The 27,281-nt window shown below is 38.3% G+C and overlaps 1 protein-coding gene across 1 annotated transcript in view; it reads left to right on the top strand.

The window, feature by feature from the left end:
* LOC134542661 (2-hydroxyacyl-CoA lyase 1) overlaps window positions 1–14,919 on the top strand; it is a 103,511-nt gene extending 88,592 nt beyond the window's left edge. Inside the window, exon 12 of the mRNA XM_063387085.1 lies at window positions 14,600–14,919. Within this exon, the coding sequence (XP_063243155.1) occupies window positions 14,600–14,695 (96 nt within the window). The 3' untranslated portion in view covers window positions 14,696–14,919. The remainder of the gene's footprint in view (window positions 1–14,599) is intronic.
* Window positions 14,920–27,281: the final 12,362 nt, after the last annotated feature.

The following is a 27,281-nucleotide window of genomic DNA, read 5'->3' as shown; positions in this document are numbered from 1 at the left end:
AAAAAGACCAGCTCCGACAAGGAGGAAACGTCAGGCGAGGGCCAGAAAGAAATTCTAGGCGTTGTGGAAAGCGAAAACAAAGAGGATACACCCACACTAAGCGTTGAGGCAGGTCAAGAAATTAGCTTTGCTCCCGAACCCGCGCGCATAGAGGAAAGTAACGCTTCCGAACCAGTTGTGCAGGCAGCTAAAGAAAACACGAATAATATTTCCATGGAGGATTTAATGCGAGCATTGAATGTGGTTACTATACAAATTCATACTGCGTTAGAATCACAGCGTATGGAAGTAACTGAACATATGTCTAACGAAATGGCTAGACAAATTAATACTGCGTTAGAATCCCAGCGTACCGAAGTGACCGAACATATGTCTAGCGAAATGGCTAAGCAGAGGTCCGAAGCGGCGGAACAGGCTAAAAATTTGTCTGAAGAGCTAGCGCGACAACACTTTGAATTGATAGACAAAGTAGAAGCTAAAATTGGTGACGTAACCAGACAGCTAGCTACACAAATTCGCGACACGCAGGAGGAAGTTCATAACATTCGCGAAACGGTAATGAACAGATTTGAGGAAATTGATGCGCAAGTAACCGAGTTACAACAACACGTAATCAACACGGAAACTACGTGCATAGAAGTAGCAAAACGTGCTGCAGAGGAACAGTTCAACCATTACGTTCAGCTTAGCGAAACACAATTCGCAAACGTAAATACCGTGCTACAACGACATGAAGCGAGTAGTGCAGACGACATTCGAACCGTGAATAGAAAATTGATCCAGCTCGAGAACTGCGTGCAGCATTTATCATTGTCTGGAGCGGCAGCGCATACACCGATAAACGTTGACACAACGAGCGCGTCTGCGGCAGAAACGATGACGTCAGCGCAGCGAGACCCGTCCGCGTTGTCACACCAGGCTACGCCTACTTACCGTTCACAAGACGTGATTACCAACACTACAACCGGACAACAAGTAATATTAGTGGATACAGCAGCCTTAAACCACCCTGCTAGGCATTGGTCAGAGGAAATGCCTGTATTTTCCTCAAAATCCACGGAAAATCCACGTAAATTTATAAAATTATTTGAAGAATACGCGGAGAGATTCAATCTTTCGGACACAGAAAAATTGCGATGTTTGAACAACTGTTTGAAAAGTACCGCATATTATTGGTGGGAAGTTCACCAAACTTCCATATCGTCATTTGGACAGTTTAAAGCAGCTTTCCTACAACAACACTGGAGCTTAAAAATTCAGGGGAATTTACGTGCTCAGTTACACGGAGAAAAGTATGATCCTAAGAAAAACAAAACACTCGAGGCTCATTTAAGCGACATGTTTGAGCGTACCCGCTATCTAGACGTTGTCATGAGCGACGATGAATTCGTGGCAATGATTCTAGGCCAACTTCCGATGCGCTACCAATTACATCTGACAGGTAGAAGCTTTGACGGGATAGCAGATTTCCGGGAACAGCTACTCGCATATGACAGGCTCGACCGTCAGAATAGAAATAGCCAACGAGAGGAAACGGAAAAATCACCGGTAAACAGACAACCACCGTTGTATCAGCCTTGGAATCAGCGGCGTAATGAAAATTATCCGGACAATAACCAACGTAAACAGCCACACGTTAACAGTCTAATTTGGGGCAAGAATAAGCCGGCCCATAGACGAAACACTTGGTATTCAGGCCGTAACAACAACGATGTTTACCATAGAGGTTCGAAGTCACGCGAGTTTGAACGCTCAAAACACAACCGCTCGTGGCGTAACAGCGAGGAACGCGGAGAATACAGACGCGGAGGAATTATTTATGATTCAACGCCTAGGCGAGAAGGCAGGTGCGAACAGTCTAGAACCCCGCCTACCTCACCGAGACGGCCACCCAGGTCACCGCGCTATAAGGACGACAGACATTCGCCCAAATATTCGAGTAAAAACTACGACAACTCGAAACATTATTACGAAAATCGAGGAGAAGCGAAGTCATCCGGTAGTCCGCGGAACCGACAGCCACACAAACCAAACTCCCCTAGCAAGTTATCGGTTAACCAACTGAGAAGTGAAGCCGCCGGTAATGAAGCTATTCAATTTTCACAGAATACATTCCAGAATCAACCTTCATCTTCATCACAGTACGCAGGGTATTTTGCGAGACAAGAATCCGTCAACCCTATCACCTACTATGCAAATCCACAAGGCATAGAACCGATACTGGCTAAATCTACGTCCAGTACCGTGACGTTTAGCGCCGGTAATAGCCAGGAAAATAGAAAGTTAAACTGGAAGAGGTCGGTGATGGTACGCCCCGAGCACCGATCGTGAATAGTAATAAGGGGTTAATCCTAGTCCAAGACAGTAAGAGTATGTGTACAATAGTAATGCATGAAAATGAGAGAGATTTCTTGTCAAACGAAGATGACATTGTTACTAAAATTCCAGAAGCATTTTGTCCGGAATTAAATTTATTTGTTTGCGGATTACTCGCACCTGTGTTATTGGATAGTGGTGCTGAGATAAGTTGCATTAGCGAAAGTTTAGTATCTGCAATTGAAGATACAGCTTTTAAATTACCTATATTACCCATTTCAAGTCTCAAGATATTAGGAGTCACATCTAGAGCAAGCCCAGTAGTGAATCGACAGGCAATGATTACTATAGAAGGATTGGGACACACTAAAACAGATAACCCATTGATTGTTAGAGGTCTAGCTAAACCAGTCATTCTAGGAACAGACTTCTTAACAAAGTACGGCATTATACTAGACTTTGGAGGATGGTTAGTAATTACTACTGACAGCTCAGTACCAAACACTACAACAAAATGGCAGGTATCTGATAAATTAGTCGGATTGCTACAGCAAGAGATAAGGCTACACCAGATATCTAATGTGAGTGAAGGAAAATCTTTAATGGCCACATCCGAAGATTTGTTGCAAGCCGTTTTAGAGGTAAAGACGATCGAGAATAATCAGAAGCAGGAGCTGTATAATTTATTGGAAAACCATAAAATTGTATTTTCAGATAAACCAGGTCGGAACAACTTGTATGAAGCTAAAATAGTTGTGAAAGCAGGAGAACCGTTCCACAAGAAATCGTATCCGATACCGGCGAAGTATTTTAGGGAAGCCGAAGAATATTTAAATTTAATGTTAGACTGGAAAGTAGTTCACAGAGAAGCTAGTCCATTCGCTAATCCGATGGTCTGCGTAAGAAAGAAGGATGGTAGTGTAAGGCTATGTTTGGACGCGCGAGAAATAAACAAAATAACTGTAAGAGATCGTGAAAGTCCGCAAAACACGAGCGATATACTGAGATTATACCAGGGAGTCAAGTACTTAACTACTCTTGATTTATCTGCAGGCTATTGGCAGATTCCGCTCAAACGAGAGTCACAGCAGTACACCGCATTTCTTTTCAGAAATCACCAATACATGTTCAAAGTCATGCCATTCGGACTTTGCAATGCGGTGGCGGAGTTCACTCGTTGTTTAGATGCGACATTGGGTCCGGAATGCAAGAGTTTTGCACGCGCATACGTGGACGACATATTGATAACTTCCAGTACGTTTGAAGAACACATGCAACATCTAAACATGGTAATATCGAAACTGAGAGCCGCAGGAATGACAATCAAGCTAAAGAAATCGCTATTTTGCAGGGAAGAGGTACCTTTCTTAGGTCACATACTCACACCTTCAGGTATTAGAACTGCACCTGATAAGCTAAATGCTATCGTGAATTTTCCTACACCGAGGAATGTAAAGCAGCTCAGAGCTTTTATCGGAGTGATAGGTTTCTACAGAAATTATTCGGATCAAGTTGCTAAGATCGCATTACCACTTTTTGCATTACTTAAGAAAAGTAAAGAATGGAATTGGACCGAAATTGAACAGCAAGCGTTTGAATCGTTAAAAGCCATATTTTTGAAAGAACATGTAATACACCATCCAATCCAAGGACAAACGTTTATTCTGTACACTGACGCATCAGCGTATGCATTGGGCGTGAAACTAGCGCAATATGATGAATTGGGCATAGAGAAAACAGTTGCTATGGCGAGTCGTACTATGAACGCAGCGGAAAGAAATTATACAGTAACCGAACGGGAAGCGTTGGCAATCGTCTGGTCTTTGCAGAAGTTTAGAGATTTACTCCTTGGCGATAAAATTAAATTAATGACAGATCATCAGGCACTGACGTGTCTAAAAACTGGCAAGACATTCGGTAGCAGATTAACGCGCTGGTGCTTACTGATCCAGGAGTATGACATTGAAATACACCACGTGAAAGGTCAAGACAATATAGCAGCTGACTATTTGAGCCGAGCTCCGGACATGTTAGGCGAGTCGTCAATTCAAAACAGAAATAGTAAGGAGTACCTGGTAGCGAAATTAATCACGCAAGCCATAGAGGAAAATCCTAATTTACAGGATATATTTCACAATCTTAAGGGAGCGCAAGAAACGGACGAGTTTTGCCAAGCTGTCAAAACTAAATTATTGGAATTACCACAAACTCACAAGATACATCTATTGTATAGTATATCAGAGGAAGGAATTCTCTTTAGGAATAACGCACCTAAAACACCAGTGGAAAAGTATTGGAAACCAGTGATACCAGCTAGCATGCAAAACACTATAGTTCGAGAAATACACGAATTGGTAGGTCACATTGGTTCTCCTAAGCTCTACGAAATGCTACGAAGACAAGTTTACTGGAATAATATGCCGAAGTGTATATTAAAAATAGTGTCTACTTGTGACCTATGTCAGAAATCCAAACACTCTAACGAAAGTATGGAAGGGACATTTCAGCCAATTTTACCTGAAAAGCCGCTACAGCTAGTCTCTATTGATCTGTATGGACCCCTACCCACATCCAAGGCAGGCGTAAAATACGTTGTAGTAATTATGGATATATTTTCCAAATATACTAAGCTTTTTGCTATTAAGCAAGCAAACGCTGAGACCGTGTTAAGGAAGATGAAATCATTCATTTCGCAAATAGGAAAAGTAGAGTGCGTTTTGTCAGACCGTGGAACGCAATTCACCAGCGCTAAGTGGCAGCGAGGTATGCAAAGTTTAGGGGTGATCCCTACTACTTCTTCTGTCCGTCATCCTCAAAGTAATCCTGTGGAGCGGCAGATGAGGAATCTAGGAAATATGCTTAGGGCGTATTGTCACAATGCACAACAAAGCTGGCGAGATTATATACCGTTGGTAGAATGCATCCTTAATCATACAGTACACAGTTCGACAGGATTAACACCCCATGAAATTATTACTGCGGAACGATTAGAGGCGTTACCGATTGCCATATTACCCGACCACGATAAGAACACGAAAGAACCGGAAACGATAAGCGAAGATATGAGGGAACAAATAGAGAAATTTGTTACAGCTCATCTACATCTAGCTGCAGAACGTCGAAGTAAGCTACAGAAGCCGAAACGAATAACGAAGTTAAATATAGGAGACCTAGTGCTTAAACGAACTAATCCTGTTAGTGACATGTGGAAACAGGTGACGAAGAAGTTGTTTTTATTATACGAAGGGCCATTTCAAGTTTGTGAACGAATAAATGAGAACTGTTACACTCTCAAGGAAACTGACAGTGACAAGGTCATCGGAAGATTTAATCTAACACAGCTAAGGCTTTATAAGCAACCTAAGTCTTAGATACGCTGATCTATAACGTATATTTAAGAAATGATGTTTGGTCAAGTCATCAGTGACATTCGACATGAAGTAGATTTATTGTTTGGCTATAATTAATGTTTATCCCAACAGTAAGGGAGCACTATGTCGCATCGCTAAAACAAGCACGCATGCTTGAGGCTAATTTAGTGTCCACTGTGTCGGAGTACCAGTGAGGACATTTCTGTGCGTAGAGCACTTATCGACGATTTGTTTTTGTCCACTGAGCATGTAGGCCAGTGCGGACATTTGTCGCGGATATGCGATTTTCGTCGTCGATGTTTGTCACACCTATAGGTGGTGTGAATTTTTATTAGCCAGTGCGTAAGATTTGAGCCATGCCACATAATTATTTTATCTTTGAAATTATTGAAGAATTTGATATCTACTGTATGTCTACGTCATGGAAGATTTGAAGATCATGAAGATAACTCGTTAAGATCCAGTAGCGTTCGTCGAGAGGCGTCATCTGAGAGAAGAGCCAGCTGTTAGTCAGGCGAAACACGTCACTGTCACATACGCAATCATTAATACCTGAGATTCTTTTGAGATATAGTTCACGTTACCGTTCGTCCTTCAACCAACTTACATATCTGAACACTGTTCTGTCACTATTGCACATACACATACACTACTTTGTTTCATTTCTCCTAGCTTCGACATTCATATTCTTTTCTATTTAGGAATTGTTCCTACCCTACACGCTAAGCTAAACAAAGAGCTAGTATTTCATTACTCTTGTTATGAACATATGAATCTGATGAGATTTCATTTAACAGAATTGGTCATTTGACACATGCTTCTTACAAAAGAAAAAGCTTGCCTTATGAGCTAATTTTGAGAATCATTACACTCAACCATTAGTATTGAGCTTGTAATAAAGACATTTCAATACTATTATAAACAATTTTGCATAAGCAGAGAACAACCATTTAGTCCAAGTATTTTTGTCAGACAAACTAAAGAAAGTGAACACTAGCGAGTGCATTTTCGTCGACAACGAGAAAGTGTTCAAGAACACGAGTGTGTATACGTGATAACTACGTAATGTTTTATTTGTGATTCATAACTTCATGCATTATCTGAACTGAAAACATTGTCAGATATTTTGTCAACGATCTCCGAATTCTTCAATAACATTTCTACGTACTTGTGTCTATTGTACATGTTTATTCTCAGCTACAATATTTTGGTAATCTTTATCTACAAAGGAAAACAAAAACACTAAGTCACTTTATTCAGGACTAGATACTGATGATATGTGATATTGTGTATATATAATATGAGAATTTGATTTGTTTTAAATAATTAATTGATGTTGATTGAAAAGATAACAACATGTTACCTATTAGTTTAAAACAAGGGATATGTTTAATTTTATTATCTTGAATATTATGTTAATAAGTATTACTTTTATGATATGCTGAATGTAACGTCATGAAACTTATCTCACACAGACTCTGATAGACTTTCAACGAACAGAAGTAAGAAATTTATGAATTGTTATTCAAGAAAAACATAGTCATGTTAACTCAATGTATATTTAGAAAGTTTATTTTGATTTTTCTGGAAGAAAAGATCACAACAAACATTGAAGCGGCTCTGTAACCAGTACAACTGTTTACAGTTATATATTATTATTTTTATTATGATTGTAATATTAATTGTATATTCCATGAGTGAATATTATGTATTTAATTGTTTTGATTGTAAAGAGGACAACCAAGGCATAACAAATATGACACATCTTATTACCATAGACGACACACTTTCAACTTCAGGGTCTTCTAAGAATTATTCCTTGGAAACTTTATTCATTTGGTCTTAGTTCAATTCTTTTACACTCCAACATCCACGTTTTTATTTCACTATGTTGCTTATTCTGTTTACTGATATCGATAGCTCCTTGGTTGCTAAGGACGACCAGTAAATAGATATTAGGAGTAAGAAGGGAGACGCCATCGCCATCTTGCGGAAAGAAGACGTTTCTCGGGCTGGGGCGAACCAAAGCCTTGGTTGCCGCCCGAGAAATAGAAGATTTCGCGTCATCCGCGATCGTGTCCTGCTTAGAATTCTCCTCTCTACGAGTTGAGAGAATTGTATCTGGATTAAATAAATCCTAGATAGGGAGTATCGGCGACTTCGAGTGCCAACTTCCGCGTCGGTCCCGTTTTCGTCTCGTAGTGGTTCCAGACATCTGAGGGCAGCGCCAGCTGAGATTCGACCACGAAGATTGGTGAGACCAATCCAGAATTAAACCAGACTTTCCAGGACGAGAGGGATGTCGAGTCTTCAGCTGATACCCGGCGACAGCAGCCCTTCTGTAGTTCGCTAATTACAGAATTACAGCATCCAGAGTTCCAGTGTAGCAGCAGACCACCTGGAGGTCCTGTGAAGAGAGCCTCAAGCCTCCGACAACGTATAGCTAGACCCGGCAGGATATTCAACGTGTTCTAGTGACGTCATTTGCATCTAATTTCCGACACCTAGATTTGACACCTTGGTTGTTTCTCAATTAATCTCATTTTAAACGTAACTTCACACCAATATTTAAGAACCATTAAAATCATATGTTTTTCAATTATTATTATTTCATTTATATGCAAATTTCCATTATTCACGTAACACCACTAAATTTCCTTTTTATAATTACTCTCCATACAGTAACCCAGGGCAGTGACGTGCTAGCTGGACTATCAGTCTGGGCAGACAATCCAGCAGTAGCGGTCCTGGTATTTACTGCAACGAGGGTAGGCGCCAAGAACCCCGTGAGAACACATCAATACAATAGCAAGATTTAACTTTCAGTGGCACCCATTGTCGTGGGGCCTGTAATAGCAAGGAGGTTTATTTCAACAATAATAATCAATTGTCTAAACTTAAAAATTTATCCTCTTAACTTGTCCTCTACTCACATGTTATATTTTGTATTATCCATTTTTTTTATATATTTTGTGTATAGTTTAATAATTATGTAATTAACATTTCGCTAAGCAATGTGTCATGTTATCTTGTCCTTTTGGTATTTATATAATTTCTGTTTTCATGTTTTGTGTTTATCCTGTGCTGTCTCTATTGTGATAGTGTTTGTTTTTACTTGTTTTGTGTTGTACTTGTTTTGTGTCGTGCCCACCTCTAAAGTCTCAAGACTGTCGGTGGGCATGTAACAAATTTAAATAAATAAATAAATAAATAAATAAAAATAAAATAATATAGTTTTTGGGCACGAGGGGCATTACACCTCCTAGAGTTGCTAGTATGTTATAAGTAAATTCCTTTGTACGACGTCTGGGCACCTCTGTGCTAATTATTGTTGTTTGTTTTGTTTTCTGGGCTGACGCTTCCAAGGCCTTTTTTTTTACTTATTCTTGTTTTGAGTGTTACGTTACAACCTACACAATCATCACATCTATCTCGACAGGTTTGTGTGACACAACTGCATCCAAACACTGTTCTTGGAGTGAGATTTCCCATGTTTTCTACTGCAACATTCCATGACAAAACTGCTAAAAATGGCGTTATTTTTTTATAGAAGGAACTGCCAAAAAAAAAAAAATTGATCAGCATGCCATCTCTTCTCTAATGGGGAAGGAAATGGGTAAAAAGAACAGTAGATGGGAAGGGAAACACAAGTATAGTGACAGTTCCGAGTGGATTCTGAGCGAAGTGAAGTGCGACAGCGGTGAAGAGAGGTGAGAGACCCCCTGGGAGGACGCGACGCGGAGTTTGACTGGCCGATGGAGTTCGGCAACAGGTGCCGCGAGAGTCCCGTGATGGTTAGTGCCGTGAGGAGTGCGAACTGCAGAACATTTGCAAACATTGAGTGACTTGATAAACATTTTTAATTGTAAGTGATTTCTGTTCAGTGTATATATTAGCAATTAATAAAACTGTGTAATAAAACATAATGGGGCTATCCATTACGAACCCAGTTCTCCCACATTATTATAAATCGTAACAAACCATATTTACAGAATCACGTGTCCTTATTTCTGCATTTGTTCATGCGCTGACCACTTACGGCGAGACGGGGACGTGGGGACGCCTATAGGAGCCCACTTAATTACCCTCTTTTATCGCATAATCGTCGCACTCGCATAATCATCGCACCTATATTTTAGGCCATTAAAATTGGGATAAAAATAGGCAGTCATGGGGACTGCCGACAGAAGTGAAAACTTAAAAATTTGTTTTTAAATGTGTAATATGACATTATTTTTAGGTCAAATGTACGTAAGAAAATGATTTTGGTATTATATCAGTATGATGTCAGCATGATATCATTTAACCTTACATAATTTTTTAGTTAGAACAGATGTCAGTGGAATGTCAAATTTATGCAAAAATTCATTACTTAGCTATGGCTTACCAGATCATGTGTTCATTGGGCAATACACAGTATACACAAATTAAACTTCTTAAAGTGGTCCATTTAACTTCACTTACTGCTATTACAGCATGTCGGTGACGCGAATTCACAAAATTTTACCCATCCAAAGAGTCCAATGATACAGTCGAGTATATAAAATGTATTAGTGTACATATGCGTATACATGTACACAGGACGCTGCGCATCGCCAGTCTGGCGCAACACGTCACTAGCATGTCGGTGACGCGAACCCGTAAGTTTTGCCCCTACCAAAAATCGCTCAACGCGACTTAAGAAGTTTTCACTTCAAAAACTTCTCCCTTAAACGTCGCATGTGGCCGAGCATCAACAGGATTGGGATCATCACATCCAGTTGTTCCTGATGGCATATAGGTCTGCCATCCGAGACTCACTGGGCAGACCCCTGCGAGTATTGTGTTTGGACAGGAGTTGAGGCTGCCCTGTTACGTCAAATGTGGTCGTCATCGCAGAGAGTTGAACAGCACCACTGATTATGTGAATCGTCTAGAGGAGCGAATGGCGCTCTTCCATGAAGAAGCCCACAAGAATCTTTTATTAGCGACGAATCGAATGAATACGATGTATGACCTGAAGGCTAACTCAACTAGATTCCAGGAGGGCGATTTGATGTGGCTGTACAACCCGCGACATAGGAAGGGAAGGTACCATAAGCTTCTTGCAGCATAGGAAGGCCCGTATGGAGTCTTGAAGTGCCTAAATGATTTGGTCTACCACATCTTGAGAGGAAACAGGGGATGTATGAAAGTGGTACATTTGGACCGATTGAGGGAATATGCCTGAAGGATGTGTTACCTGTTCGGGATGAACAGGTTTAAGGAGGGGGCAGTGTTACTAACACGGACAGGACGGCGACATGCATCAGGTTGGAGCTGGCTGGCGGCCCTGCATGGCCACTGGCGTCATGTGCCATCCACTGATGTCAGGCATGCCACGAGTGCCTAGCCAGATGACGAGGGTCGTCGCTACCCCCTCCACCCTCCGCTCCCCGCGCATCGTCCTTCCTTGGTGTTGTTATCTATTACTGAGCAGCCTTGGGGATTCTGTGGGTTGCTGGGTTCTAGACGTTTCTGGCATCGGGTCGGCTCTGGATGGCGAGATAGATAGATAGATGGATAGAAATATAGAGATTATATAGATATATAGAGATTATATATATATATATATAGAGAGAGAGATATAGATATATATATAGATTTAGGTAGAGATATAGAGAGATAGATATAAAGATATATAGAGATAGAGAATTAGATAGAGAGAGATAGATAGAGAGAGATAGATAGAGATAGATAGAGATAGATAGAGAGATAGAAATAGATAGAGAGATAGATAGAGATAGATAGAGATAGATAGATAGAGATATAGATAATAAAACCACCAGAAATGTAAAATACATTCCATAATCAAGTAAAGCTGACATGAGAAAGACTGGCCAAGCCTAAATTAAAAATAAAAAAAATTAGGCAATTGTAAAAAAAATCATACATTTTTGCTTGTTTGTTTTATTTTACAAACAACTTTAAGCAACAGAACAATTATCAATAAAATTTTAATTTGAGAGACGTAAAATTCAAAACAATCCGATCGTAAGAAAATAATAACAAACGGGTATATTCAGTTCAAAGATTAATGAATGCACAAAATATGAGATCCGTGCCTTCGTAAAACGCGTGCACCATTTTCATAATCATTGCTAGTTTGCGCCACTAGTCTCGCTTGGTGCTGGACATAGATGCAACTAACGAAGTGAACAGTCTTCGTGATACTATCCTTATCTATGGTAATATAAAGTTATTTTCTAGAGGTGTAAAAGTAACGAAAAAATGTGTACCCGTATGTATTCGTTACTATAACAATCTGTACTCGTTACTTTCGTATCGTTACTCGTTACTTCTGATACCGCATAACATGGCACATGCTATGTTATGTAACAGCAACGAATCGAGTCGTATTTCGTACGCGTACAGTATGACGTCGCGTAAATAAAAATAAATCGAATATAAACAATTAAAAATATATGATAATTAACAGCTTTTGTTAACCAAGAAACAATTAAATCTCATTAGAGCGGCTTTATTATAATATATCTTTTAATATAAGAACATAAAACGTAAAAATACGCGATAATAAAAAACAAAAACATACATATTTATAATTTGTAAAAAATACTTTCTTACGTTGTTTCTGTTCGAATCTAAAACTTTGTCTACACACACAATACCTTTAATAAACAGTAAAAAACTTGGACGAAGAATTTCCAAATTATACTTTTATTAATAAACAAACATCGTTCTTTGTAACGAATAAGCGCGCGCATGCGTAAAACATACGAAAGATGCGAGTAACGAAAGGCATTCGTGTGTAACGTTTCGTTACTCGTTACTAGATGCCGCACCCGTTACTCAGTAACGAATACATACGGTTTGCTACAGCTCTATTATTTTCTTACGTTTGCAAAGGTAAACAATGAACGTTTTTCAAAATTAAAGCATTAAAACGTAGTTTATAAGGAGGAATATAACATTTGTGAATTTTAGGACTTTTCCGCTTCGTTAAAACGTATGAAACGGGAAATTAATGATTTTATAAGTGTGTGTTCCGGGAAAGTAAACCATTTGAAAAAGTACTTTCGGCGGGACCAAAATTAATAGGCGTATGACACGGGAAAATGTATGAAACGAACGTATCATCGAGGTTCTACTGTATTATGTTCATTAGCTGATTGATTTTAGGTTATGTTATATCTAGTAACGATAAACGTGAAATTCCCGAAAATTTCGGGAAATTTATTTTTCCGGTAAATATGTACAGTCGCGGTAGATGCCAAAAAACATGCTAAAAATCCGAAAACACTTATTCTGTGCTCTTTCACTTCCTCTTTTCAAATCAACCGGCGGAGATAAGAAATTCCAACTACTTTCGGAGATATCAAATTTTTTAATTTTCATCACAATACCTGCGTATTCATGCGGGAAAAAATGCTAACAATTCGAAAATACTTTTATTCTATGCTCTTTCACTTCCTCTTTACAAATCAACCGGCGGAGATAAGAAATTCCAAATACTTTATGAGATATCGAATTTTTTAATTTAGCAATACAACGCCCGTTTAACCCTTCGAACGTCGCCATTTTTTATTTTGACGTGTGTTAGTGAATGCGTAATAAATAAAATGGTCGATTATGTCAGGTCAGTTACATTATAAATACTTTCAAGCTAAGCGGACATTAAAAATAATGTGAATTTAATTTAATGGTTCTTTAGTTTTAAATTACGTATTTATAATGTAACTGACCTGACCTAACAAAACCCGGACAAATGATGAACATTAACAACTCACGTAATTTTTTTTACTTAATACTCGCGCAACAATATCAAAATAAAAAAATAATACTTTAAAATTAAAAACGTTAAAAACTCACCTAAGTTGGAGGCGGGTACATTTCCTTTGCCACTATAAGGAAATGATGTAGTCGTTCACGGCAGAAGTTGACCGATTAATTAAACATTGTATTGAACAATAAATGAATAAATAATCACGTATTGGTTCATTTGAATACTGACCAATCACGGAATAAATAATCACCTATTGGTTCATTTGAATACTGGCCAATCACGGAACAGTCACGTGACAAAATTGTCCAATAAGAAACATGATACTCGTAAACAAGAAACATTATCTATGACAAGAAACAATGGTGATCGCCGCATACTACGCAGGTATTGCGATGAAAATTAAAAAATTCGATATCTCCTAAAGTATTTGGAATTTCTTACCTCCGCCGGTTGATTTGAAAAGAGGAAGTGAAAGAGCACAGAATAAAAGTATTTTCAGATTTTGAGCATTTTTTTTGGCATCCACAGCGACTCTACATATGATGAAATTTAAAAATTCAATATCTCCTAAAGTATTTGGAATTTCTTACCTCCGCCGGTTGATTTGAAAAGAGGAAGTGAAAGAGCACAGAATAAAAGTATTTTCAGATTTTTAACATTTTTTTTTTTGGCATCTACTGCGACTGTACATATTTACCATTTTTCCGCCCGACGGGATAAAAGCCTCTATGTTCCCAAAATTTTTCCCGAAATTCGGGATCCCGCACAGGCCTAATTTTTTGGTGACCATATTTCTAATTTTTCGATGGTTCCTAAGAATGTATTCGTAATCTCGCTGCTTTGGTGAATTCAGGGTGCTGTGTTTCCTTCATCAAATATCCACTACACTTTGTTAATGTTTGAATTATGAATATGTAGAATTGATTTAAATTGAATACAAATTAGTATTCCAAAGTTTCAATATATATAGTATCATTATAGTATGTGCACATGTGATATCAATTTACTCTTCGGTTTAATATTATTCGTAAAATGTTTTTTCTGTGAATTAAAAACAGTAAAGATGCAAGATGGTTCTGAGGAGTAGATGTTTACATGTACAAGCTGTTTGGCTCCAGACGACGAGTGATGCTGGCCGGGCTGGTTGCAGGTGAGCGATGCTCCCAGCATCATCAACGTGATGATCAGCCCGACGGCTGACCGCAAGCCCCAGACCTTCTCCTGGCTCACCGAGTCCAAGTTGTGACCGGGTTCAGTGAACGTGAAGAGGAAGTGTTTGGCTCACGCTCCAGTGACGGGCCGCAGTCAGGGCTGCCCGAGACGGCTGGGAAGCGAGCACCCATTTTCTGCATGCCACTGTATATATATAAAGGGAGAGGTTTATATGTATTATTTTATTTTTATGTATTTTTGACTTTTAAGATGAATGTACTTATTAAAATTACAATAAATTGTTTTGAAAAAAAAAAAGTTGTAGCTGCTATTTCATATGTTTCATTGATTGTTTAAATAGTCGCTAATACAAAAGAATGTAACAGGCCTATAATTCACATTTAAATAACCGCAAATTGTTTTTTCGAATTCATTTTTAAAAGTATTTTGTTGAATATAAATTTTTGTAGATGTAGTTCCCCTCATGTAAAGAAAAGTACCTACCTGAACGTATTATTTGTGCGATGTTACATTTTTATTTATTTTGTATTCACTTTATGCCAATCCCAAATGCATGTGCAGGCCTTAGCTTAAAAGCAGGCGTCGAGATGACGAAGCCGTTGTCAGTTGCAGGGTGCTACCAGCCGCACAAGTGGACCAAAAATTTATTTAGAGAGGGAACCAATGCACAGGATGTACCAGGGCCTTTAATTTATTGTTGTGACACTACGTCACAAATTTTATTTTTTCTATCTCGGAACCGGAACCAGGGCCAATATAACTGTTACATAGATACCTTCCTACATAAGTTAATGTCATTGAAACATTTATTTAGCAAAGGAAATACATTACAGGTTGCACAAGGGCCTATTAGTTCCTCGAAAGTGTTTATCAGGCTGTGTGTAACAAATTAAAAGTTTTATACGCCAGAACCCTAAACGGTACCGATAGAGCGTTAGATATCATTTAAAAATTTATTTATTAAGTGGACCACCGTAAGGTGGCAAAGGGCCTCTGAGTAGCTCGAATAGCGCAATATATATTTCTTATACTTTAGAACCCGAACTGGTACCAATAAATCTGGTACATTTTTACCTTCATTTAAGTTTATACTATTATTGGAAAAAAATATTTAGTGATGGAACCACCTTACAAAGTGTCTCGAACAAAGTTTTTAGGCTACCTGTCATAAACTAAATTTTTATACCACTGAACCCGAACCGATACCGATAAAGCTGATACATTAATACCTTACTACTGTATTTACAAATTTTTAAAATTTTGTTTGGCGATGGAACCACCCTCCAGGGTACACCAGAGCCTCTCAGGTCCTCCAATGTGTGGTGTTAAAGCTATGTGTCATAAACCTTATATTTTATACCACAGAACCCGAACCGGTAATGGGAAATGTGATAGATAAGTATCTTTCTACATGTGTTTACTATAATTAAAAAAAAATATATATATATAGCTAAGGAACCTCTGTACAGGTTGAAACATGGCCTTCAGAGGGCCTCGAATGTGAGGTTTCCAGCTTTGTGTCAAAAACATTTTTATACCTTAGAACCCATTCTGGTACCAATAAAGCTGATACAAAGGTACCTATTTTTCATTAATTTACTATCATTGAAAAATATTATTTACCGAGGTAACCACAGTGTAATGTGCAACAGGGCTTCCGTGTTCCTAGATTGTGTGGTTTACAATTTTTATTAATTATAATTCAGAACCCAAACAGCAACCGATAGAGCGTATACATAGGTACCGTTTTATATGTGGTTTCAATTATTAAAAAAATATTAAGTGAGGCATCCAGCCTACAGTGTTCACTGTGGCATCTGAAGAGGTCTGCTTCGGCACCTGGGCCGAGCGGTCGCGAGTTTTCCAGGAGTTCCGTCGCCGAGCTTTCAGAGAGAAGCGAGGGGAAAACGAAAGACGGCTGGGTCGAGGCAGACAGACGCCTCCCATCCCCCGCCCCTCTCTTCAGGGTAAAACCCCGGGTCTACGAGGGATTCAGCGCCAGGTATCGTAAACAACACGTGCAAGGATGGCAGATATGAAGCCTCTGAGTGTCTCATCCCCACTAGTCGGAGGGGAAAACCTCCGCAAACCACCCCGCCCACCACAGCGAAGAACTGGGCCCCTGCCTGCCAGTCCCGTCAGATGTCTCATTCAGCGGCTCTGACGGCGAAGACCTTGCCCCGACCTTACCACAACAGGACCCCCAGACCTCCCAGCCTAGAGATATCCCTGCACCACAGAAAACTTGGCACAGGTCAGCCAGCAAGCAGCACAACGCACAGTGTTCAACCCCAACTCTGAGGGACGTTAATACAGGCCACTCGTGCTCGCCCAAGCGCCCCCAGTCCTCCCCGGCATCACCGGACTCTGACAGGCAACTCCGGGCAGACAATCCCGGAGCTCCCTCCCAGGTCGTTCACCCCACAGCCCACCAGCCCCGAGACCTGACTGGCTTCATGGTCCAGAAAGAGCATCGAAATAGAACAAAGAAATTCAAGCAAACTGCTCAGAGCTCCGCCAGCACTGAGCAGAGCACTCAGACCACAGCCGCCCCCCCCCCCCCCAATCCCAGGAACAGGGGCAGCTCAGGGCCATACCATGAAGTATGACATAGTAGTGCAGGACAGCAGCTGACACCAGGAGGTACAGGCCCGACAGGACGTCACCACACAGGACCTTGTGGAGGCCCTGCCGGACAATGAAGTTCCAGTCGAGAACATAGAGCAGATAACCTCCACCTACCAGGACCCAACTACAAAGAAACACAAGACCAGGAAATTGCCGATCTTTGTGGCCAGACTACCCCTGGGCTACAAGATTGAGGGCCTCTCGAAAATCACCAGAGTGCCATTAGGTGCGCATTCGAGTCGTACAGGCCCGAGAAACCAAAATTAGCACAATGTCACCGGTGATAGCAGTGGTTCCATACCAAAAATCAATGCAACCTGTCCTCTAAGTACCTCAAGTGCGCACAGGGCCAACTGACTAGCGCGTGCACATAAACCCCACTATGCAAGCCACCTGTGAAAACTAACAACAATACACCAATGTACCAGCAGCGGGTTGGAGAGGCCATGAAATCACAAGCCGAGACCCCCCCGACCCAGCCAAGAGCCCCTCCAGAATGCGAGCACTGGCCAGCGCCACCGGTGCGAAGTTAGCACCCCCACTTTTGGAAACCACACTTGTCTATATGTCAATCGTTAGATCAGTTTTGATCAACAAAAAGTTTCATTTCATAAAGTGTGGTATTTTGGTAATAATCATTATTTAAAAAAGTGCGAAGTTAGCACCCCCACTTTGAAAATCGGGGAAGGAAAAGGAGGATTAACACTTTTTTTATATACTTCGTTAGATCATTGTTATATCAGTTTTGATCAACCAAAAGTTGTGTTTGATCAAACATATTTTACCAAATATTCATGTTTTAAAAAGTGTGTAGTTAGCACCCCCACTTTTAAAAATTAGAACTTTCTTTATGCCAATCGTTAGATCAGTTTTGATCAACAAAAATTTGCGTTCGATCAAACATATTTTACCAAATAATAATGTTTTAAATAAGTGCGAAGTTAGCACACCCACATTACAAAATCGGTGAAAGAATAAGTTGATTTTAACTTTCTTTATGAGAAAAATATTACCTAAACATCCTAATATGGCTTCACATTCTTATATTTTTCCAGTAATAACTCATTGTATTGGTAAAAAACTGTTGTTTACTACCGTCAGTTTCTAAGACATCAAGTGCATACTCTGCAATACCTCCGAAAAATTGCATATATTTAAACAACTATTAATTGGTTTATTATTTGTAATAATAAATTAAAATATTTAAGTATGTAATAGATTAGGAACTATCTTCGGATAAATTTATGTTTGATACTAACAAAATTAGTCTATATATTTATTACAATCTAATATTATAATATTTCTGAAAAAAGTTATTTGTAAAGATTTTTTATACAATTAATTTGCATGCAGACACAAAATCACAAAGATAAAATTGGTTACGAAAACATTCCCACTCATACAAATTTATACAAAATAAAAATCAATCTTCATAGAGAAAAATAATGGATTTTAGTTCCTGGTAAAAATAATTAGCTTGGTGAAAAATAGGCTATTATTATAGCACTAACTTCATGTTTATTTATGTTTGAGTATTAAACTCTTTAAATTTAAGTATTGTAGTCACCATCATATAAAACTGATATAACACTAACATTGTATGCCTTACAATTATGGTGTGTTTAAATAACGTGCCAAATTAGTCTTCCTGCCAATGCTTGATAATTTAACATTTCTGTATCTGATATGATCATACATGATGTTTTCAGTCAGTAAACTAAATATTTTCCTCATTTAAACATGGTAAATTTTATCAAGGTAAAGTGAGCAAAGCTTCTTTTGAAAATAAAAATTAATGTATGTATGTATATATGTGTCGGCATTCATATTTCTTATTCGTTGAAGCATTTGGGTTTCTATATGTATATGGTTGTGTTTTATTTTACATTCCAGTGTTATTTCATTTGCATCAGTCACTTTATAATCTTGGCAATAGTAGTTTTTGACCACGTTATTTCAAAAAGGCTAAGTTAATTGCCCTGCAGTTATTGTAAACATGTCAGATACTAGTTTTGTGTGTTATCAGTTAGCAATAAAGTTCATTTTGTTCCAGAAATTCTTCCTGATGCCAGAATCCCAAAGCGTAGGAGGACGAATGTTGACCTCGAAATCAAATCATTGCAGCAGAAATTACGGAGAGCCCAGAAAACGGTTAGTAGACAGCGGAGACTAATACGGGCAATTAGGAAAGAAAAATCTGCTTTGGAGGAACAAGTGTCATCATATAGTGTTGAAAACTTAAAAAAGTGCTCTGGTGAAAAGTTTTTTATTGTCATTGCTACTCAACAAAAGGAAAAAAGGCAGAAGTCGGCGCTATACTGAATTTGACAAAACTTTTGCTTCCGCTGTTTACTATTGTTCTCCAAAAGCTTACAAAATTTTGCAGAATTTCTTTGGGTTACCAACAGTAAGATCATTACGTTTGTAACACAATCCTTTACAAAATGGAGTCAGCGAAAGGCAGGTGAAATTTTTGTGACTATAATTTCAACTTTGTTAACAACTTGCGTGGCTGATCCTGTAATTAAAGTGTTTTTCATGTAAGTTGTGCTTGTATTTTACAACAATTCGTTATTTGAAATAAAATAAAAAGATGTTCTTCCTTTTTCATTTGAGAGTTTTATTGTCCGAAAGACGAAACAACCGCATCCAAAACTACATATTTCGTGAGAAGCCGCCGAACGCGCCCTCCTGGTGCGGCGATCGACGGACGACTGGTGAGATCATGGCACTGGTTCCTCCACACAGGGAGGGCAGTCACATGACCTCACTGACCAATCACACACACGCTTCATTCACACTACACATCACAAGCCAATAAGAATACACGGCACACCTTGAAAACAGTTCTCTACACACAGAGCCAGGAACTTTACATTCTCCTTCTCTCTCCCACACCGTGAGACAGCAGTTATCACACATTTCCCACGACCAGTGGGGAATCCCAGCTTTCGTCTCTGTTACCGGGGAATCACTGTTTCGTTCTCTCTCGCACTTACAGACTCTTATGCCTCTCTCTAATACATCCCACGCCAATTCCAATGTTCTAGAACCTTATGTAACAGCTATCATATTACAAATTACTTTACAAAATTAAACTTATTTAGAAAAACCTGAAAAAGAAGGCCAAAACAAGCAAAAATCCAGTACAATGGCTTATTTGTGAATAATTACATAAAAATTAATAATGATTTAAAATGTCTGTAAAAATACATCGTACATCCTTAAAAAACATAGCACGTGCAAATATCAACCCTAAAATACATTAAAACTGTAAAATATTATTATTGAGACTTTAAGAAATGTTTACATTCATGAAAATAGTTTAAAAGAAAAATATTTAGCTAGGAGGGCAGGGGTCTTGCAATGTTACAATTTTGACAGTTTACTTCTGAGAATTGCCTTTGTAAACAGCATTGCAGACACACTTTTTCCAGGAAGCCAGGTAATACTGAAGGTCAACATCTTTCTCAGAAGAGAACTGTCAAAATTTGGAAAACTTTCTTTTTGATTGTGAGTTGGTCACCTTTACATGTGATCTGGATTGTACTTGCATATGTATTCAGACAAAGGACACACCTAGAAAAAAGTGTTGGAAGGTAGCTGCTGTCTAACACTATGAAAACAGCCATTTTACTAACATTTTAAGCACCTAAGTAATGGACACAAGAAAACTTTGGCAGTCGTATCTCTATATGCCATAAATCATTTGCCATGAAATATATTTTGGAAGAAAACAATTTTGATAGCTAATTATTATGAATTTTGTCATCTATTTCTTAATTTAGTATTTTAAGTTTAGCAAAATGGTTGTTTTTCGGGGGATAAACAAAAGTTCTTATTTCGTAACAATATAGTAATCACATGCCCCACAAATGAGTTAAAATATAATTTCTTTTTACACTTTGGTTATGTATTAACTGGAATTTCCTTGTATTTGACGTGGTTATGTGGCTCCATAATAATGATTTATTGAAGTAATGTACCTGTTTATACAGACAGAAAAAGGAAATAATCATTAACATTTCGTGTGGCCTGGATTACAATTGCAAAATTGCCCTTTTGTAATGATCAAGGTCAATTGAAACCACAGGCTGGTTCGTAACCGACATGCAGTGTTTCAAAAAAAAATTTTTGTACATAATTTATGCGACATGCTAAACCTCCCACCGTCCCAATGCCAGCTGTATTGTAGCAGGACCCTCAAAAATTCCAAAACTTTGGAGGATGGTGGAGAGAAAATGGAGCAGCTAGGATGCACCTTATACCACACTTGGAGCATGTGACCCCTACAACACGCACCAACTCCCACCTTTCCACAATACATTGCCTTGGCGTAGGAGCTTTCCGAATATAAATATTTGGAGGGTGGAGGGGGCAAATGGGGGGAGGGGGGTGACAAAACCCCAACCATACTTGGAGCATGTTACTCCCTATGTAATGCACCGACTCCCACCTCTCCCTGATTCATTGCCTTCGCGTAGGAGCCTCCTAAAAAAAAAAATTGTGTGGGGAAGGGGTATGCTGCCACCCCCCCCCCCCCCAGACTCCACGCACGGTCCCCCCTACAATATGAGCCATCCCCCACCTTCGTATGTTGAGCGGTTTGGGACGAGACCTCCGGAAACGGAAAACTTTCGTTTCTGATTTCTTATCTGCATTTAACAGTTTCAAGCAGTAATGTTTGCACCTGACGTACTTAATTAAAACTCTCATAGTCATGTACGTAATTGAGCATTATATTACCATCGATAATACCTCGAGTTTCAAATCTAAAAGACCAAAATCCTACCTAGACCGTGCGTGCATGCTGCCTTATGGAAATTAAATTTGATTGAATTTCGCTGGCATTTTTCAGTTCCGGCCGCTAGAGGCGCTGCAGTAGCGTGTCTCGTACGTTATCCATTGAAAACGATCAGACTTTCCCATATTGTCCTATACCTATACCATATTTGACTAAAGTACTTGATACTTGAATAGTGTCAGGGGCGCAACAACTAATTTTCGAAAGGGGAAGGGGTGGGGCAATATACCTTTTTATAAAGAATCATCTATCCCCCCTATTGAAGCGGGGAGTCCGGGGGTCCTCCCCCGGGAAAATTTGTATTTCAAGGTGGAAAATGGTGATATTTAAGCAGTTTTATTATCTAAAAATTGATTACATAGCACTTTCTTTGCCCCCGTTTGCTCCCACTTCAAGGTTTCAGAGGGGGGGCAAAATACCCTTGCCCCTCCCTGTTGTTGCGCCCCTGAATAGTGTACTCGTTTGCAGTACTTGATACAGGTGTGTATCAGTTACAAAGTAGCAGATTGATACTCTGCAACCCACCTCTAAACATACACACACAGACACATATACATACATATATATTCCCCTTGGACGAGGCTACAACCCAGAGCCAAGCAACTTCATACAATCGCCACTAAAGCCTGCAATCTTTACCTTTGGTATGATCTTTTTTTCTTTTGCTGCTCTGGATCAGAACAAAACTTAAGCTTCCTGCGACTCTTGCATTTTAGTATTTCTGCTTTGTTCAGGCAGTATTGTAGCTTACTGGGATCATTGTGATTCCAGTACATCGCAATAATACACCAGTATGATTATTGGGCATGCATTAGCAGCACACTACGTAACTAATAAAAATTGTATTGCATCTGTTTATGCATCAATACCAAGTATGTGTGTATTTTTATATGATAATTTTAGACTACTGTAATTATGAATACTTTGTAACGTTGCTAGACCCTGCCCTGCTAGATAAATATTTTTCTTTTAAACAAATTTCATGAATGTAAACATTTCTTAAAAGGTATTGCTAAGAATATTTTACGGTTTTTATGTATTTAGGGGTTGATATTTGCATTGCTGTATGTTTTAAGAATATACTTTGTATTGTAACAGACATTTTCAATCATTACTATTTGTTATGTAATTGTTCACAAATAAGTCATTTTACTGTATTTTTGCCTGTTTTGGCCTACTTTTTCAGGTTTTTCTAAATAGTTTAATTTTGTCAAGTCATTTGTGTTATGACTGCTGTTACCTAATGTTCTAGAACAACGGACTTGGTGTGGGATGTATGAGGAAGAGGCAGGTATATGAGACCTATGAGTGCGAGTGAGATAGAAACGGTGATTCCCCACCAAGAGAGAGACAGAGACGATAGCTCGTCACTGCGTGGGAACTGGAGGAGAACTACTCTCCCACGGTGTTGGAGAGAGAAGGAGAAAGTGAATCCCCTGTTTCTATGTGTGGAAATGGTTTTCAGTGTATATGTTCTGTGTTCTGATTGGCTTGTAATTGTCGGTGTGAATGAAGAGTGTATGTGATTGGTCGGTGAGGTCATGTGACTGCCCTTCCTGCGTGGAGGAACCAGTGCCGTGATCTCACCAGTCGTCCGTCGATCGCCGCACCAGGAGGGCGCGTTCAGCGGCTTCTCACAAATTATGTATTAATTGTAGAAGAGAAAATTTAACGTCGGTAGCTAGAGCCATGCCGAAGATAGTAATTTAATCATTTGTTGTTTTGGAACTTTTTGGACATTTTTAACTAGAAATTGCAACTGCCGACGTCGGCGTCTGGCTCATGGCGAAATTTGTTTTCGCTGGGTGCGGCCACGTTTGAGGCCGCACTGATTGCGTGTACTTACAGTAAAATGTTACTGAAGGACTTAATTTACGTTATTTTTCGTTAATTCTCATCGCCCGAGCTGCAAGCAATTCTCGACAGGTGGATGTACGAGTTGAATTAGGGAGAAATATTTTGGAAGTGATTAGATTCGTCTGTACAGAATTCTATTTTGAAAATTAAAACAAAAACTACAATTGGCGCTTAACATCTTTATTTTTTCCTATTTTTTATATATAACGAACCGTTATAACGTTTTGTACAGAGATTTAGATTTAAGCATTGTAAGATCATAACTAAGAAATGTTCAACAGCGACATTCGTAAAAAATATTAAAATCATCTAGCTGTTTTTTAAGTTTTTCGTATAATTTAAAAATATTTGTGGAAATATGAAGTTTGGCGCAAAATACCGCCATTTCCACGAGATGATCAATGCCATTCCTGAAAACTTCATGCTTTGCATCACAGTTTTGTACAAATTTCAGTAACAAAGTACTTAAATGTCTCCAACATATTTGATACAATTCTTTGAACAATCACTTTGCAGTTTTTCACTGTTTATAAGTACTCTATCTATTGCAATTATGTCCAAAGAGTGTATTAAATCAAAATTCCCTAATGCATTAATTATTTTAAGATTTTATTTTAAACATGGTATTTTTTTCTCACTTTCTCACTATATCTCGAATTGATATATTTATAAAATGCTTAAACATGATACGTTGCTTTTTGTGTGTTTATAACACAAACCTTCAACTTCTTTTATTTTAATATCTTTGGTATTTAGAGTAAAAGAAGAATTGCTTTGTTATGCACTAAAAGCTACTACACATTTGAAATTTAGTCAGAGTTTTACATAACTTTTCTTTAATTACTTGACGTGACACACAAAATATGGTCTTTTCAAGTTGAGAAAAGTGTTTCCGGGAAACATCTGATTAAAAGTGAAAAATAATACGGAAATAACCTGTCTCTTTTCTTAATTTTATAGTTAGGCCTAGAAATAATTAATGATATGAGAAGACATGTTACAATGTGTTTTACATACCTTTTGCCCCATCGCTTTGCTTATATTATACTTAAGTTATTCTGCCTTGCTTATGCCAAATGACAGACGTTGCTTTATTTAATACTTACCATGTTGTCTTTATGGTGCAAAAGGAAGGTTTTTTTAGTTTTTGGTTTAATTTAATTAAAGTTATAGAGATACTCAACAAGTAGGTATAGGTAATCTGTAGTTCTGAAGAAAAAAATTTAACTCAAATGTCTAAAAGGGTGCTGTAAAACTTCAAGTAGTTTACCACTTTAACGAGTGTAGCAATCTTACCAACAGTTCCAAATTCTAAGTACACCAATCCATAACTTAGCACGTCTTACAACAACACAAATTCATTTAGCGTAATGTTAATTTTACTGCCCCTGTCTTGAATAGCACGTCTGTAAATTTCAGTTAGCATGAAATTGTCACAGACAAAAAAAAATTCAGGCATCATTTCTGGGCATGATGCAAATAAGTCCGTTTTGACTTGGTAAGTAAAAGATATATCGTGGAATACATTAAGCTTACATGTATGAGGAGGGAAGAAATGTGCATGCAGGTCTGATTAAGCTATCAGCTGTTGTACAAACATCAACTATGGCAAGTTCAGTTGCGGCTATGGAGTGTAAAGGACTAGATGTTTTTATGACCATGCGTATGCCACCAGGTATACCCACAAACTGAGCCATGACGAACTTCAGTCTAGCCAGTGGCAGGGAACTCGCATGCACAACCACAAAGCAACTTCGGCCCATTCGTCTGCCGGTAACTACGTATACATATACAAGCACCTGCAGTTGGAATCATATTCGAATCCGGATGAAATCAGTTTCCCTGCCAAGGATGGTTTGGATAGATTGTGAAAAGGTAGGAGATGTAAGTTGAAGGTCATACACAGGCGGGCAGGCCAACCGGCCGTCTAGCAGTAAAAACATAACCACCATCTCCTGTTACACGGTGTTGTATTTATCATACAAAGTATTTGATGGTATGATTATAATTTATAAAGATAAATGGTGTGACGTATTTATTGTTAAATGTTATTCTACTCATTTATATTATGTAAAGAATACTTCCCTACACTTTTGGAACACATTAAATACATTATCCTTGCTATTTATGGAGACATGCTTCAGAATACGCTATTTCGAATAACACGAACATTTATAGGAACGAATTCGTCATACTAAGTGAAGGATTAGTGTACTTTTAATGTAGCCAACCTGACCACTCATTAAAATGGTGAACTACTTTTAGTAACAAAATGCCCTCCTAGAAAATGATTGAAAAATATTTACAATTTTTTTTATGGAAAAGAGGCTTATTCTTCAAAATTTACAAAAAAATGTTTAAGTTTCAATTCATAGGGTACACAATACAAATTTAAAGAAAGTAAAAGGCAAAAAATTGGTTGACTGTAAAGTCGGTTCACGGACGATAGTTTAACGTGACAACGTCATAACAAAACATTGATGAAATTATTGCATACTTTTATGAATAAAATTGAATCATTTTTGTTTTAATAATAAAAGAATAAATACTTGAAATCATACTAGTAATCAGATTTTTAAAATGCAAGAATAATTAACCTTTATTGTCGAAATTGTTGTTGTAATAAGCAATGAAAACCACATTAACTTTTCACTTCACTTTATAAACAGTCGACGAAACAGTTCACGTGTAGATGACTTGTAATTAATTTTAAAAACTGGTTTTTAGCTATAAAGTTTAAATATAATTATGAACAAGTTTTCATACAAATAAACTGTAATCAAATATCTATCATCAATTATATGAATTACCATAATTTTTTAGTCAATTGTAACATAACCTATTATTACTGCACTCACCGACAGTGTAACGGAACAATGAGCGTAATGGGACACAGCGTAACGGAACAACAAGCATAACGGGACACTGCGTAATGGAACAATGTGCGTAACGGAACAATGAGCATAATGGGACACAGCGTAATGGAACAATGTGCGTAACGGGACACTTTTCCATGCGTGCAGCCGGCGTTCATCGATTTATTAGACGTCACGTCAAAATGAAAATTTTGATCCAAATTTTAGAACAAACATAAATTTTTTATTCAAATGTTTGTACTGCATTATTTTATACTAGTACCAATTTTTAATACTGCTTTTGGCTTATTTCAATATCGCTATTGGTCAAATTTATTTACCCTTTTCTGGGGTCCCTAATTATAGCTGAATTGATAATTTAAAATATATTATTTATAAATTTTCTCTACATTGTCAATATACTATATGCATACAAAAATACAATGTAGTTTTCCACTATTGTGAATGCCAAATAAAAGTTAAGTAGATTACTCACTACATAATACTGTTAGAAG

This window comes from Bacillus rossius, assembly GCF_032445375.1.
Source record: "Bacillus rossius redtenbacheri isolate Brsri chromosome 9 unlocalized genomic scaffold, Brsri_v3 Brsri_v3_scf9_1, whole genome shotgun sequence".
Lineage (NCBI taxonomy): Eukaryota > Metazoa > Arthropoda > Insecta > Phasmatodea > Bacillidae > Bacillus > Bacillus rossius.
Note: the sequence above shows the minus strand (reverse complement) of the source record. Positions and strands in the feature narration are given on the sequence as shown.